Source organism: Balaenoptera ricei, chromosome 9, assembly GCF_028023285.1.
Source record: "Balaenoptera ricei isolate mBalRic1 chromosome 9, mBalRic1.hap2, whole genome shotgun sequence".
In the NCBI taxonomy this organism is placed as follows: Eukaryota; Metazoa; Chordata; class Mammalia; order Artiodactyla; family Balaenopteridae; genus Balaenoptera; species Balaenoptera ricei.
The window spans coordinates 62226037-62239490 of record NC_082647.1 but is presented as its reverse complement, the minus strand read 5'-3'; the positions used below and the strand labels follow the sequence as shown (position 1 = coordinate 62239490).

General features: G+C 37.7%; 1 protein-coding gene across 1 annotated transcript in view; it reads left to right on the top strand.

The window, feature by feature from the left end:
* Nucleotides 1-13454, top strand: part of COL28A1 (collagen type XXVIII alpha 1 chain) — a 153940-nt gene that overhangs the window by 55589 nt on the left and 84897 nt on the right. The window contains 2 exon segments of the mRNA XM_059932803.1: nt 4126-4194; nt 6845-6912. Of these exon segments, the coding sequence (XP_059788786.1) occupies nt 4126-4194; nt 6845-6912 (137 nt within the window).

Below are 13454 nucleotides of genomic sequence, written 5' to 3'. Positions count from 1 at the left end.
TTAAACCTGGTTTTCACTGAAGGCCAGTACTGCAAACTGCTCTAAGAACATTTGATAGTGAAATTGCAATGGAATATATATCCAAAAGTGCATGTAGGGAAGGATATGATGGTTTCATGAGATTTTCGTTTTTAGAACTTCTAAAGACTTAAAAAATAAATTGTATGTTTCTTGGTGTTGTGACTTTTAACATTAAAGCCTAATTTACAGGACAAGAGTTTTGGAGCACTATCTTATATTTTTAGTTTCCCTTGGGAGAGACAATTTATTTACCTGTCAGTCTGTGTGTGTTTTTCCCCTTGAAGCTTTATGAATGTTGAAATCCCACTCTCTTCTGATGCAAGTAGATTAGTGTTTCCCACCCCCAGCCACGTAGCAATCTAAAAAACTATTAAACTTAAAACAAGGACCAGAATCAGAGGGAACCACTTTACTGAGGGGGCACTGTTCCTGAATAGAAGCAAACCACAGATAGGGTTTACAAATAGCTCTTGGTCCCTCTCGGTCAGAACAAAGGAAAGATCTGTGAGGCTATGTCTAAATTTATGGCTGGAATGACTTCCAAATTCTTCTGATCACAACTTTTGGAAAAGCAAGGCAATTTTGTTAGATTGAAATAATATGAAGAGGGCTTCCCTGGTGGCGCAGTTGTTCAGAATCTGCCTGCCAATGCAGGGGACACGGGTTCGAGTCCTGGCTTGGGAAGATCCCACATGCCGCGGAGCAACTAAGCCCGTGTGCCACCACTACTGAGCCTGAGCTCTAGAGCCCGCGAGCCACAACTACTGAAGCCCGTGTGCCTAGAACCCATGCTCCGCAACAAGAGAAGCCACCGCAATGAGAAGCCCATGCACCGCAACAAAGAGTAGCCCCAGCTCGCCGCAACTAGAGAAAGCCGGCGCGCAGCAACAAAGACCCAACGCAGCCAAGAGTTAATTAATTAATTAATTAATTTTAAAAAAGAAATAATGTGAAGATAATATAACAGTCCTATCTACCTACATAATCTCATTTAATCAAAGTGACCAACAAATGAAAATTTATGCTGAATGTCCTCCTGTGTAGAAAGCGGCAAAACAGTTTGATTAAAATTTATGATTATGGTTTGAATTATTCTCTTGCTTAGCAAACAAATAGTACTTCCTTTATCTAGGGTAGTGAGAGAAGGGAAGGATAAAAAAGGAGATGACTCCAAATCTCACTGTTGACATTAACTCTGAGTTTATTTCTAATCGTATTCTAATTAATCAGTATTTTTACTGTTGTTAATCCAAGCAACAGCCAAGTTGGGGATTACTCCTTTTTCTATTTCCTTCCCCTTGGTAGAGGTGCTAGTATAACACAGTAGGTGGATTAGGGTGCAGAAGAAGCCAGGATAAGTATTTAGATAATGTTTAGATAGTAATTGAGAGCTGGTTTGTTTGGACTCTACACAAGGATCATGGTTGGACTATGCTGCCAGGCATTCTCAGACTTTGTAGTTTTTTTGCTGGTTTCAGCAAAACCGTTTCAGCTAGTTTCTGATCTTGGAAGTGACAGCGCTGTCACATCCTGGGTCTTGTGGTGTTCCTGGTGCTGAGTCACCACTGTGGGGCTGAAAATGAGGTTCAAAGAAAGCCAAGCCTTTCCAGATGGCCTGTGAATCTTGGACCTCCCGCCTGCCACTCCCTGATGCCTTTAATACTGTTTCTTGGTGGAAGCTGTTGTTCTACAGCTTGAAAAGAAAACAAAAGGAAAAGAAAAAAAGACCTCTTTGACTTTTGTTTTCTCACCCCCTTCTCTTTTCTTCCAAGAGAAAAAACCTTTTACGGTATATGTGACCATATGGAGCTGGCCCCTACTGGATAGGAAATTGAATGGAATGCGTCATTTGTAAACTGAACAAGAAAAGAATTTGTTTACCTTTTTAAGACAAATGATTTAAATTCTACTTCAATTTAACCTCTATGCAGGCAGTTCCCCATTTTTCTTCTCATCCTTAATTTAACATGTTTACCCATTGAATTACTGTTATAATTAGATCTTCCCATTTCTCTTATAGACATTAATTTTCCCACTCATCTGTTTCTGGGGGAACTTCTGTTTCCAGCAACATGTGTACAGTATTTCTCAAATGGCCTGAAGATTTTCACTAGATATTTGGAGGCCTGACTACTTCAAATCTCTTAAAAATGAATCGAAATATAAATAACCACATATACCTGTGTACACACGTATATGCACACACATCCTTTGAATTTTGGGGGGTCTTGCATGCTACTTGTAGACTTGTAAAAGTCAGGAAGGATTCCTTCTTATAATGGTTCAATATAAATACTGAATCTTAGCTTCCTTAAGTTGTTTAGACTGCTTCATTTTCATCAACAATTTAAAAATGAACAAACAGCTGTATCATCTAGCTGGAGAAAATGGGATAGCATTTGTAATAAAATAATCATGTATCTGTAACCATTATTTGCACAATCATGGCCTGTGGGGTGTAAACAAAACAAAATCTTAGTTTTTTCTCTCATCATCACTTTAAATTTTTTTCAGTGGGTAAAGTTTTTTCTTTTTCTTACCACAGAAAAAAATTACCAGCAGGCTACAGACTTTCCTTATCACTTTTAGGTAGTAATAAGTTATAGGATCACCTCTAAGTTTCAAATCAGTTTTAATTGTCTAATAAAAACTATCTAGTCAATGTATTAATCTTCCTTTTAATCTTCATTTATCTTGTACGAGCTGCAGGGAGAATCTGTTGTCCATGGGATGGAATGTGCTTCTTACCCTCCCAGGCTGAATCAAGGATGGGAGGGTGGGAGAGGCATGGAGGTTCTTTCTTGGCTGGTCTATTGTCAGATGGCTTTGGGTCCTCTGGTCTTGGCAGATGTTTGATGCTGACACTCTTCCTGGTGGGGCTCCTGCACTGCCCCTGCGACTGGCCCTCCTGGGACATGGATGAAGGACTCTTTCCCTCCAGCTGTTTCTCCCCATCAGCCTCTGCTTTTCCGGGGCTTTACTCTATACTGACTCTCTCTGTTGGAGTTCCATTACTCTTCTAGGTCCTCTTGGACAGGATTCAAAGCAGTTCCAGGTCAACTCCAGGCATCTAGAGTACATCTGGGCCACAGAAAAAAAACTCGTGTGTCCTTTGCACTGACAAACTCTGGATGCACAGGCTGATCCCACCCCAGCCCTCTGCTGGCTATCACAGCCCATTTTAACTTTCTCAGGCATGAGTCAGACACTGGTCCACTGTGTTCCAAAAATAAAAATCAAGGTCTCCAAGTCATTTCATTAATGTTCCCTGTCTAGAATGTGGTGAAGAGAGAAGCAAGCCAAACCCCTTCCATTTTCTCCAAGGAAAACACTTTATGAGACTATTTTCTCCAAAGAAGACCTTATTACATCCTGTCTCTTCTCCCTTTTTATACCCACAATGTGAATGAGAGTCAAGTATTAGACCGTTCTTCAGTTTGGTGTTTGCAGGCTATCGCTTCTTAGAGCCTAGGTCAAATTTTCAATTTCACATCCTGATAGATATTGCTTGGTACAGCTAGGATATAGGTTTGCCTGCATGGGACTGAGGTGAAATAGGTTAATAAGACGGAATTTTTATTTCTCTTATTTAAAACTCCAAGCTGGTGTGTTGGCTCCGTTTGTCAGGGACTTCAGAGTCTCAGGTTTCTTCATTCTTGTTAGTCTGACATTCCAAGGGTGCTTTCCTCATCCACATAATCCAGGATAGCAACTATGTCTTCACTTCAGCAAGGGGGAGGGGGAACAAGGAAAGAGAAGGCATATCCTTCCTTTAGCATGAACCAGAAATTGCCCAAATCACTTCATTCACATCCCATTGGCCAGCATCCAGTTCACCTGGCTGCAACAGGGGTTAGGAAATATGGTCTTTATTTTAGGCAGCCATGCAGGTCAGTTAAAAATTCTCTTACTATGGAAAAATGGTAGAATGCATATTATGGTTCTACTAGCAGCCTCTGCCACCCATTCAACAAGTATTAATGGAGTATAAGTAATCAATTATGGGATGTGAACTAAACTTTTACTTTAGAGGATTTGAAACTACTCTTATTTAAATTTCTTCTTAATTTCACTAATACTATTTTTAAAATTTTCATTTTAAAGGGAATCCAAGGTCCTATTGGTCCACCTGGTCCACAAGGGCCCCCAGGACAAGGCTCACCTGGTCCCAAGGTAACTTTCTAAATGAGAGAAGAGTTTAATCTATCTATATTCTGATTGTTGTTTTCTGGTCAGTGGCCAGTGCATTTGGAAGGCAGCAGAGGAAATGAACTTAAAAATGAGAGATCTCTATTTAATGCAAAATGTACTAGTATTCCTAATGGTTTAGAAAATGTTATATGTATTCTTTATGCTCTGAGAAGCTTTCACATTCATCCCTCAGTATCTGCTGGAAGGTTGATTCCAGCACTCCCACCCCTTCCCTATACCAAAAGCCGAGGATCCTCAAGTCCTTTATATAAATGGTGTAGGATTTGCATATAACCTACTCACATCCTCCTGTATTTTAAAAATCATCTCTAGATAACTGCTAATACCAAATACAATGTAAATGCTATGTAAATATTTGCCAGCATGCAGCAAATTCAGGTCTTTCTTTTGGATATTTTTGGAATATTTTCCCTTGAATATTTTTCATCCAAGATTGGTTGAATCTGCAGCCGAGTCCAAGCTCATACCACTTGCTGCACTACAGGCCAATAAGTCGAGAGACACAGTGTTGGGGAGAGGAAAAGCAACTTCATTCGGAAAGCCAGCAAACCAAGAAGATGGCATACTAATGTTCTAAAGAACCATCTTAATTTGGGGTGGAAATCAAGTTTCTTTTATGCTAGGGAAGGGGGAAGCAGGAGGGAGTTAAGATCAAGAAGAGAAGGGCGACCACAGATATCTGGGCGCCAGCAAGGGTCCGAGGAGGGTTGTGAAAACATTTTGTTCTTGGTTAGTTGACCTCAGTTGACCTGAGTCTGTCCCTGATGTTCCTATAAATCTTGATAAGACACTCGTTGTTTTTGTTCATACTTCCTTATCTCCTCATGGGAGGTAAGTTTCGAGTAAGGGACTGTTTGCACAAATCTTAACCTGAGTCCCTTTAGTGATTAACATGTCTACATGCAGGGCTGAGCAGAGGCTTATGACTCAGAGGTTAAAGCAGCAGAACAGGTAGGTACAATATGGAGTCAGAGATGCCAAGCTTCTATAAACAAGAGGCAGGCGGTGGAGGGGGATCTTAGTTCCTGAAGAACAACTCAGGGATATTCATCAGATGGTTATGTCTGTCCCTTATGGAGGAACTAGTACTCTGTTTTATCGCTGAACTATTGTCATTACTTTTTTTGTTTAACCCCCCTTCCTTTGTTTTTGCATTCCTTCGTTTCACTAATTAGTAACTGCTTGTGCCTGCTCCTTAGAACTCAGGGAAGGCCCAGGAAATTAAAGCCGTTTTCTACAAACAAGAAATGGGGGAAATGGAGGGGCTTTTGTACCTGGGAGGGCCCCACAGGGTCCTGCTCGATTTCAATCCCCCTTTTGCTTTTATACTATTCAATCCTAAGGGGAACAGGGCAGACAAGAAATGGAATAAAGTTTTGGATAGAGAGGTTAATCACAAACTCAACAGAGGAACTCAATTTTATGGGGACTCAGTTTCAAATCCACAGGCACAGACCAGTGGCTACCAAGGTGGCGGACACCGTCTTAGTTTATTGTTTTTATTACTTTTACTTGTGAGATCCTGTTCTAGAAACTCAAGCAGTAATATCAGTAGAGGCTACCTGTGGGCTGGCTAGTTTTCATTCTCACTAACAGTCCCACAGTAGGTCCAACAACCAAAACGTTTAGTTAAAGACATGGAGTCAGGGGCTTCCCTGGTGGCGCAGTGGTTGAGAATCCGCCTGCCAATGCAGGGGACACGGGTTCGAGCCCTGGTCTGGGAAGATCCCACATGCCGCGGAGCAACTAAGCCTGTGCGCCACAACTACTAAGCCTGTGCTCTAGAGCCCGCGAGCCACAACTACTGAGCCTGTGTGCCACAACTACTGAAGCCCACGCACCTAGAGCCCATGCTCCACAACAAGAGAAGCCACCTCAATGAGAAGCCCGCACACTGCAACGAAGAGTAGCCCCTGCTCGCCGCAACTAGAGAAAGCCTGCGCGCAGCAACAAAGACCCAATGCAGCCAAAAATAAAGAAATAAATAAATTTCTAAAAATAAAAAAATAAAGATATGGAGTCAGAAATAACCTAGCAAATAAAAATTTTTCTATGAACTTGGAAGCAAATTACCTAAATTAGAACTATTATTTATCCCTTGGGGAGAGGCATGACACTTATTATTTAACCAGCTGTCCTTAATGTTGCTTCAAAGAATCACTGATCATTATTAAATAAATACTCCTCTGAAAGTACCTCCCTTTCCGTAGATTCCTTCGAGAGTCCTATGTGAGAAGTAGCTCCGTAGAATACAGTTACTGTCCTTGAGATTTCTGATTTGAGCTCAATGGTGAAAGCTCAGGTTGTTCTCTCTGGTTATGATACCGCTTTTGATCAGCAGTAACCTTGGCTTCTCATGTGTCAATTCTAGTTGCTCTGGAATATAACTGCCTATCTTTTCCAAATATATATATATATATTTGCCTGAAATATATTTATATTTGAATAGATACATGCACATATACACACACATATGTGAATAGAGCATATGAAACTCAGTTTTATCTTATTTTGCTGATATGTTTTGCTCTTAGGAGATCAAAGGTAGGTATATATTATTTTTATTTTGCTGCTATATTCAAATACTCTTCAAATACTCTTACCTCATTAGGGAGAAGTAGGCCAGATAAGACCTACAGATCCTAGAGGACCATTGGGACTTGGAGTGCAAGGTCCAAAGGTGAGTTGTCTAAGCTGCTTGGAAGCATTTATGTAATATTATGTAGTTTCATTTATATCCAAATGTAATACAGATCATGTATGTATCATCTGTTATTTCATCAGAAAAGAGTCTGATGCTTAACTCGTATTGTTTAAGAAAAACCAAAATCTTAGTTTATTTTAGTGATGACTATTTATATTTTTATTTATTAGCATTAGAGGTCCTCTTTCGGCACAGAGTGATTCTTTAAGAACATTATTGCCTGCCATATTATAAAAGCATAGGAGAATTTCAGTAAAGTTTACTTCTCTTCTTTTGTTTCGTGGCTGGCTCCTTCTCATCCTTCAGATCTCAGCTCAAAAGTTACTTCCTCAAAATTCATTTCCTAAATATAAAGTATGTCCACCCCACTACTGTTACCCCAGACGGTTATTTAAAAGCACACTGTTCGTTTCCCTTGCTTTTTACCACTGACCTCAACTTGCATGTTTTTTGAATTACTTTTCATCTTACTACACCCTCTAGAAACGCACTGCCCAGTATTGCAGCCGCTAGCCACAAGTAGTTACTGAATACTTGACATGTGGCTGGTATGAACTGAGGTGTGCTATAAATGTACTATACACTCTGGATTACAAAGCCTGGTACAAAAAAAAAGAATGTAAACTATATGATTAATACATTTGTATATCGATTACATATTGAAATGGCAAAATTTCAGTTGTATTAGAGTAAGTAAAATATATTATTAGAATTGTACTTATCCATTTCTTCTAATGTTGTAAATGTGGCTGTTAATAATATAATTACATATATGGCTTGCTTTATATTCTATTGGACAGTGCTACTCCACTGGGGCAGGGATTTTGTTTCCTTTTTTTCTTCTTTGTTACTGAATCCTCAGTTTGGGGGACAAAATAGGTACTCAATAAGTGCTGTCGAATAAATAAATGAATCCTGTTTTACCCTTCACAATTTCTATAACTCATCCTGAAGGCATATAGAATCTGGCAAGTCATGCTGAGGATTAAAATCCATCATTGTTCTGCTGTCATTGACATGATTCTTATGAGAATGTGGGTATTAGAAGAATATGTAAGACACAGGTCTAAAACAAATATACATTTTACATAGATATAAACATATAATTGCAAGAGACACAAAATGTACTAATACAGTGATCATAGCTGCCACTTATTGAATGATTTTGATGTGTCACACAATGTGCTAAGTACTAAATATGCTAAGTACATATATGTGTGTATATACATATACATACTATATTTATATCTATACATGTCTATAGTATATATATATGTATATATACATATTATGTCATCTAATGCCAATTTCAGAGAGGCCATATAGAGTAACAAGGCTACTAGGCAGTTAGACTACCTAAGTTCAAATCCCAGTCTTGCACTAGATGGATATATAATCTTAAGCTTCTCTCATTTTAAACAATGAAATACTTAAAATATACTCACTACTATAGAGAATAACAAAGAGCACCCATGTATTCCACAACCCAGCTTTATCAAATATCAACATTTTGCAGCATGTATTCTAGAATTTTTTTAAGAAGAAGCATTACAGATATAGCTGAAGGCCTCTGCCTGTGCTCCCCAATCCTATTGCCCTCCCTCCCCTCCCCAGATGTAATCATTATCATGAATTTGGTGTTTATCATTCTTTCAAAGTTTTTATAATTTTCCCATATGTTTTTATGCATAAGCCATATATTGCTTTTTTTGTATTCTTGAACTTTACATAATATATCATTCTGCTATATATTTATACTCAGCCTTAGTTATTTGTATTTTTATATGCCTTTAATTCATTCAGTTTAATTATTTTATGATACTATATTGTATGAGAATACCTCATTTAAAATTTGTTTTCCTCTTTTTTTTTTTTTTTTTTTAAATTTTTATTTATTTATTTATTTATTTTTGGCTGTGTTGTGTCTTCATTTCTGTGCGAGGGCTTTCTCTAGTTGCGGCGAGCGGGGGTGGCTCTTCATCACGGTGCGTGGGCCTCTCACTGTCGCGGCCTCTCTTGTTGCGGAGCACAAGCTCCAGACGCGCAGGCTCAGTAGTTGTGGCTCACGGGCCTAGTTGCTCCGCGGCATGTGGGATCTTCCCAGACCAGGGCTCGAACCCGTGTCCCCTGCATTAGCAGGCAGATTCTCAACCACTGTGCCACCAGGGAAGCCCTGTGTTTTCCTCTAGATGGACATTTAAATTGCTTTCCATTTTGTGCATTTGCCAACAATGCTGCCATAAACATTCTCTGGGCTTTCTCTTTTGAAAGGATACAAGTTTCTCTCATTAGCAGGATTGGAAGATCACAGAGTACACAACTTTTCAATTTTGATACTGTGAAAATCCTGCCCAAAATAAACAATGGGCAAAATGTTTGGACCAGATTACCCTCCTTCCAGCAACAGGTGAAAATGCTCTTTTCTCTACATTCTTGCCAGTATGAAGTGTGTAAAAATACATCTCATTGGTTCAGTTTTTATTCCTTTATAACTAACTGAACAGTTTTTGTGTGCTTAATGGACCTCGGTTTTTCTCTTTTATAAATTCCTGTAGATACTGATTTTTTTTTTTTTTTTGATGTTGGGTGTTCCTTTCTTATTCATTAATAGCTCTTTATATATCTGGATAATAGTCCTTTGTTATTTGGGTTGCAAATCTCTTAGGCTATGGCTTGTGTTTTTCACTTAGAGTACTTTTCAGCATATACAATAGAAGTTTTAGATTTTGATGTGTTTTTATCCCTTTATGGTTTGGGCTTTTGGAATATTATTTTAAAACATTTCTTGACTCCAAAGTCATAATATATTCTTATGTATTTTCTTCTGAAAAATTTGGTGTTTTACTTTTTTAAATTTAGGTCTTTAATACACTTGGAATTTATTTTTGTGGATTGGTCAATGTAGGGAGTCTATTTTTTCCCCATATGGATAACCAAATATCCCAGCATCAGTTATTAAATAGCCCATCTTTGCCACACTGATTTGTAATACCTCCTATGTCATATATCAAATTTCTATATTTGTGAGGATCAGTGCCTGAGCTCTCTATTCTGCTCCGTTTGTCTATTTATATCTCTCAGTGCTATTACCTCTCTGTCTTGATTATGATAGATTTATAATGTTTTATCATCCACAGAGAAAATACTCTCATCTTCTTCCCTGGTTATTCTTAATTCTAACATATACATTTTAGAATTGGCTTGTCAAATTTGACAAATATCCTGTTGGAGTTTTTGAAATTGCATTGAATCTTTGGATTAAATATTGAGTCTTTCAAACCACAGAGTAAACCTCTCTTTTTTAGGAAAATATTTGTCATTTTATCCATAAAGATCTTCTACTTTTTTAGTTAAAAAGGTACCTTGGAGAAATTTTTGCAATTGTGAGTTTTTTTTTTCTGTACCTTCCAATTAACTATAACGGGTGTATAGGAAAAGTATTGTTTTGTTATTGTTATTGTCTTGTTTTGTTTTGGTATATTGATTTTTGTAGCCAGCCAGCTGATAAAATCTCTTATTTCTAATTGTTTGTAAAGTCTCTTGCTTTTCTACTCCCTGTGTACATAAGCATACTGTCTGAAAATAAAAACAGTTTTGCCTCTTCCTTTTTAGTTCTTTTTCTTATTCACTTTTTATCATTTTACACTGCTAGGGTCTCCAGTGCAATGTTTAAAGGAAGTGACTTCAGAGGAAATGCTCCTAAAATTTCACTTTTAAGTGTGACATTTGCTGTAGGTTTTTTTTTTTTAAAAATATAAATTTATTTATTTATTTATTTATGGCCGCACTGGGTCTTCGTTGCTGCGCGCAGGCTTTCTCTAGTTGCGGCGAGCGGGGGCTACTCTTCGTTGTAGTGCGCAGGCTGCTCATTGCAGTGGCTTCTCTTGTTGTGGAGCATGGGCTCTAGGTGCGTGGGCTTCAGTAGTTGTGGCACGTGGGCTCAGTAGTTGTGGCTCACGGGCTCTAGAGCACAGGCTCAGTAGTTGTGGCTCACGGGCTTAGTTGCTCCGCGGCATGTAGGATCTTCCCAGACCAGGGCTCGAACCCGTGTCCTTGCATTGGCAGGCGGATTCTTAACCACCAGGGAAGTCCCTGAAATCTATGTTTAACATGTATGAATAGTTTGTTATTATTTATTGCTAAATAGAATTCCATTGTATGGATATACCACTATTTGTTCATCTCTTCATCTGTTAATGGAAAGTTTGGTTTTCTCCAGCTTTTGAATATTACAAATAAAGCTCTTATGAACATTTATGTACACGTCTTTGTATAGACATATGTTTTACATTTTTCTTGAGTAAATACCTAGGAGTGAAATGGCTGGGTCATACGATAAGTATTTAGCTTTTCAAGAAACTGCCAAATTGGTGTCCAAAAGAGTCTGCATTCTGTCTACATTTTCACTGAGTATGGAATTCTAGATTAATGGCTCTTCCTTTTTTTTTCCCAGTACTTTCATGATGTTGGTCCACTGTCTTCTCGCACTATTTCTGATGAGAAATCTGTTGTGATCTATACATTTGTTTCACTACATAATGTCTCTTTTCTCTGGCTACTTTTGAGATTTTTCTATCACTGGTTTTCAGCCATGTGATTATAATGTGCCTTAGTTCAGTTTTCTTCATATTTCTTATGTTTGGGTTTCATTGATCTTCTCAGATCTATGAGTTACTGATTTCATCAAATTTTGAAAATATTAGGTTAGCATATCTTGAAATATTTCCCACCCTCAGCCTTCACCCAGTAAATTCCCACTTAAATTTAAATGCTTGGAGTTTTCTCACAGTTCACAGATGCTCTGCTCATTCTTATTGTCTCTTTTCTCTGTGTGTTTCATTTTGAATAGAGTTTATTGCTCTATCTTTCAGATTGTTTATCTTTTCTTCTGTGATGTCTAATCTGCTTTTAATTCTACCCAGTGTATTTTTATCTCATACTTTGCAATTTTCAACTCTAGCAGTTCAATTTATGTCCTTCTATATCTTTCATATCTCTATTTAACAAGTTTTAACTTTCCTTTAGTTTCTTGAATATATGGAATGCAGTATAATAACTGTTTTAATGTTCTTATATACGAATTCTATCACCTGTGTCATTTTCTGTGTCAGGTTTTTGCAGCTTTCTTTAATCCCTGATCATTTTTGATTAGCTGCCAAATATTGTGAATCATACCTTTTTAGGTGTTAGATATTTTTGTATTCCTATAAATATTTTTGAGCTTTGTTCTTAGATGCTTCTATACTACTTGAAAACAGTTTGAGACTTCTGGTCTTGCTTTTAAGCTTTATTAGGTAGGACAAAAGCAGCATTTTAGTCTGGGGTTAATTTTTCCCCACTACTGAGGCATGACCCTTTTTAGAACTCTAATCTATGCCCTCAGCACTGTGAAGTTTTCTTTCTTGCCACTGGGAGCAGGCGCTGTATCTCTCCTGCTGTCAGTTCTCTCTGATCCTTTAAACTGGTTGTTTTCTTGGCCTTGGGTAGTTTCTTCACTCTGTGCTGAACAGTATTCACCTAAATACTCGAGGTGGACGCTCAGCAGATCTTCATAGTTCTCTCCGTGGCACTCCTTCCTCTCTGGTAATCTATTGTGTGAATTTGTGATACCTTGGCTTACCCAGACTCCTACCTTTGTCTCCTTAAATTAGAAAGACTTCTGAACTTTCCCTGGGTTCTCTCTCCCTGCACCATGGCCTGGGAACTTTACCCAAACAGTAAACTTGGGAAATTGTAATTTTCACCTATTTTGTTTCCCCTCAGGAATTATTATCCTTCATTACTTAGTGTCTAATGTCTTGAAAGTCATTGTTTCATACATTTTGTCTGCTTTTTTAGTTGCATCAGGTGGGAAATTAAATCTAGTCCCTACTGCTCCATTTTGACGAGAACCTTAAGTTGCATCCTTTTTCTTAGGTAGACTGGTCTGTGATTTTGTTTTCTTATCTTCTTGTATGACTTTTTAAATCAAAGTTTTATTAGCCTCATAAAGTAAACTGGGTAGACTTCCCTCTTTTTCTATTTTTCAGAACTATTTGTATAAGAGAGGGAATATCTCTTCTTCAGAGGTTTAAAAATTTGGTAAGGTTTGACTGTAAAACCAACTAAGTCTGTGACCTTGGAGGGAGAGGAAGTTCCAGACTTGCAATTACTGATTCAATTTCTTTAATGGCATTGGTTTATTTAGCTTGTTCATTCCTTCTTATGTCATTTATGTAATTTATATTTTTCTTGAAGATTATCCATTTATTAATGTTTCCAATATATTTGAAATTGTCACAGAAATTTTCTATGATCAAAAAAAATGTTACTATGTATATAATTATATTCACCTTTCATTCCTAATACTGTTTTTTATGACTTTTCTTTTTTAATATTAATCATTACTGCTAGAAGTTTATTTTCTTAGTATTTTTAAGTATTACCTTTTAATTTTGTTACTCTTGCTTTTTGCTTGCAAGTTTATTATTTTCTGCTGTCATCTTTATTATATCCTTCTATTTATTTTTAGGTTCAC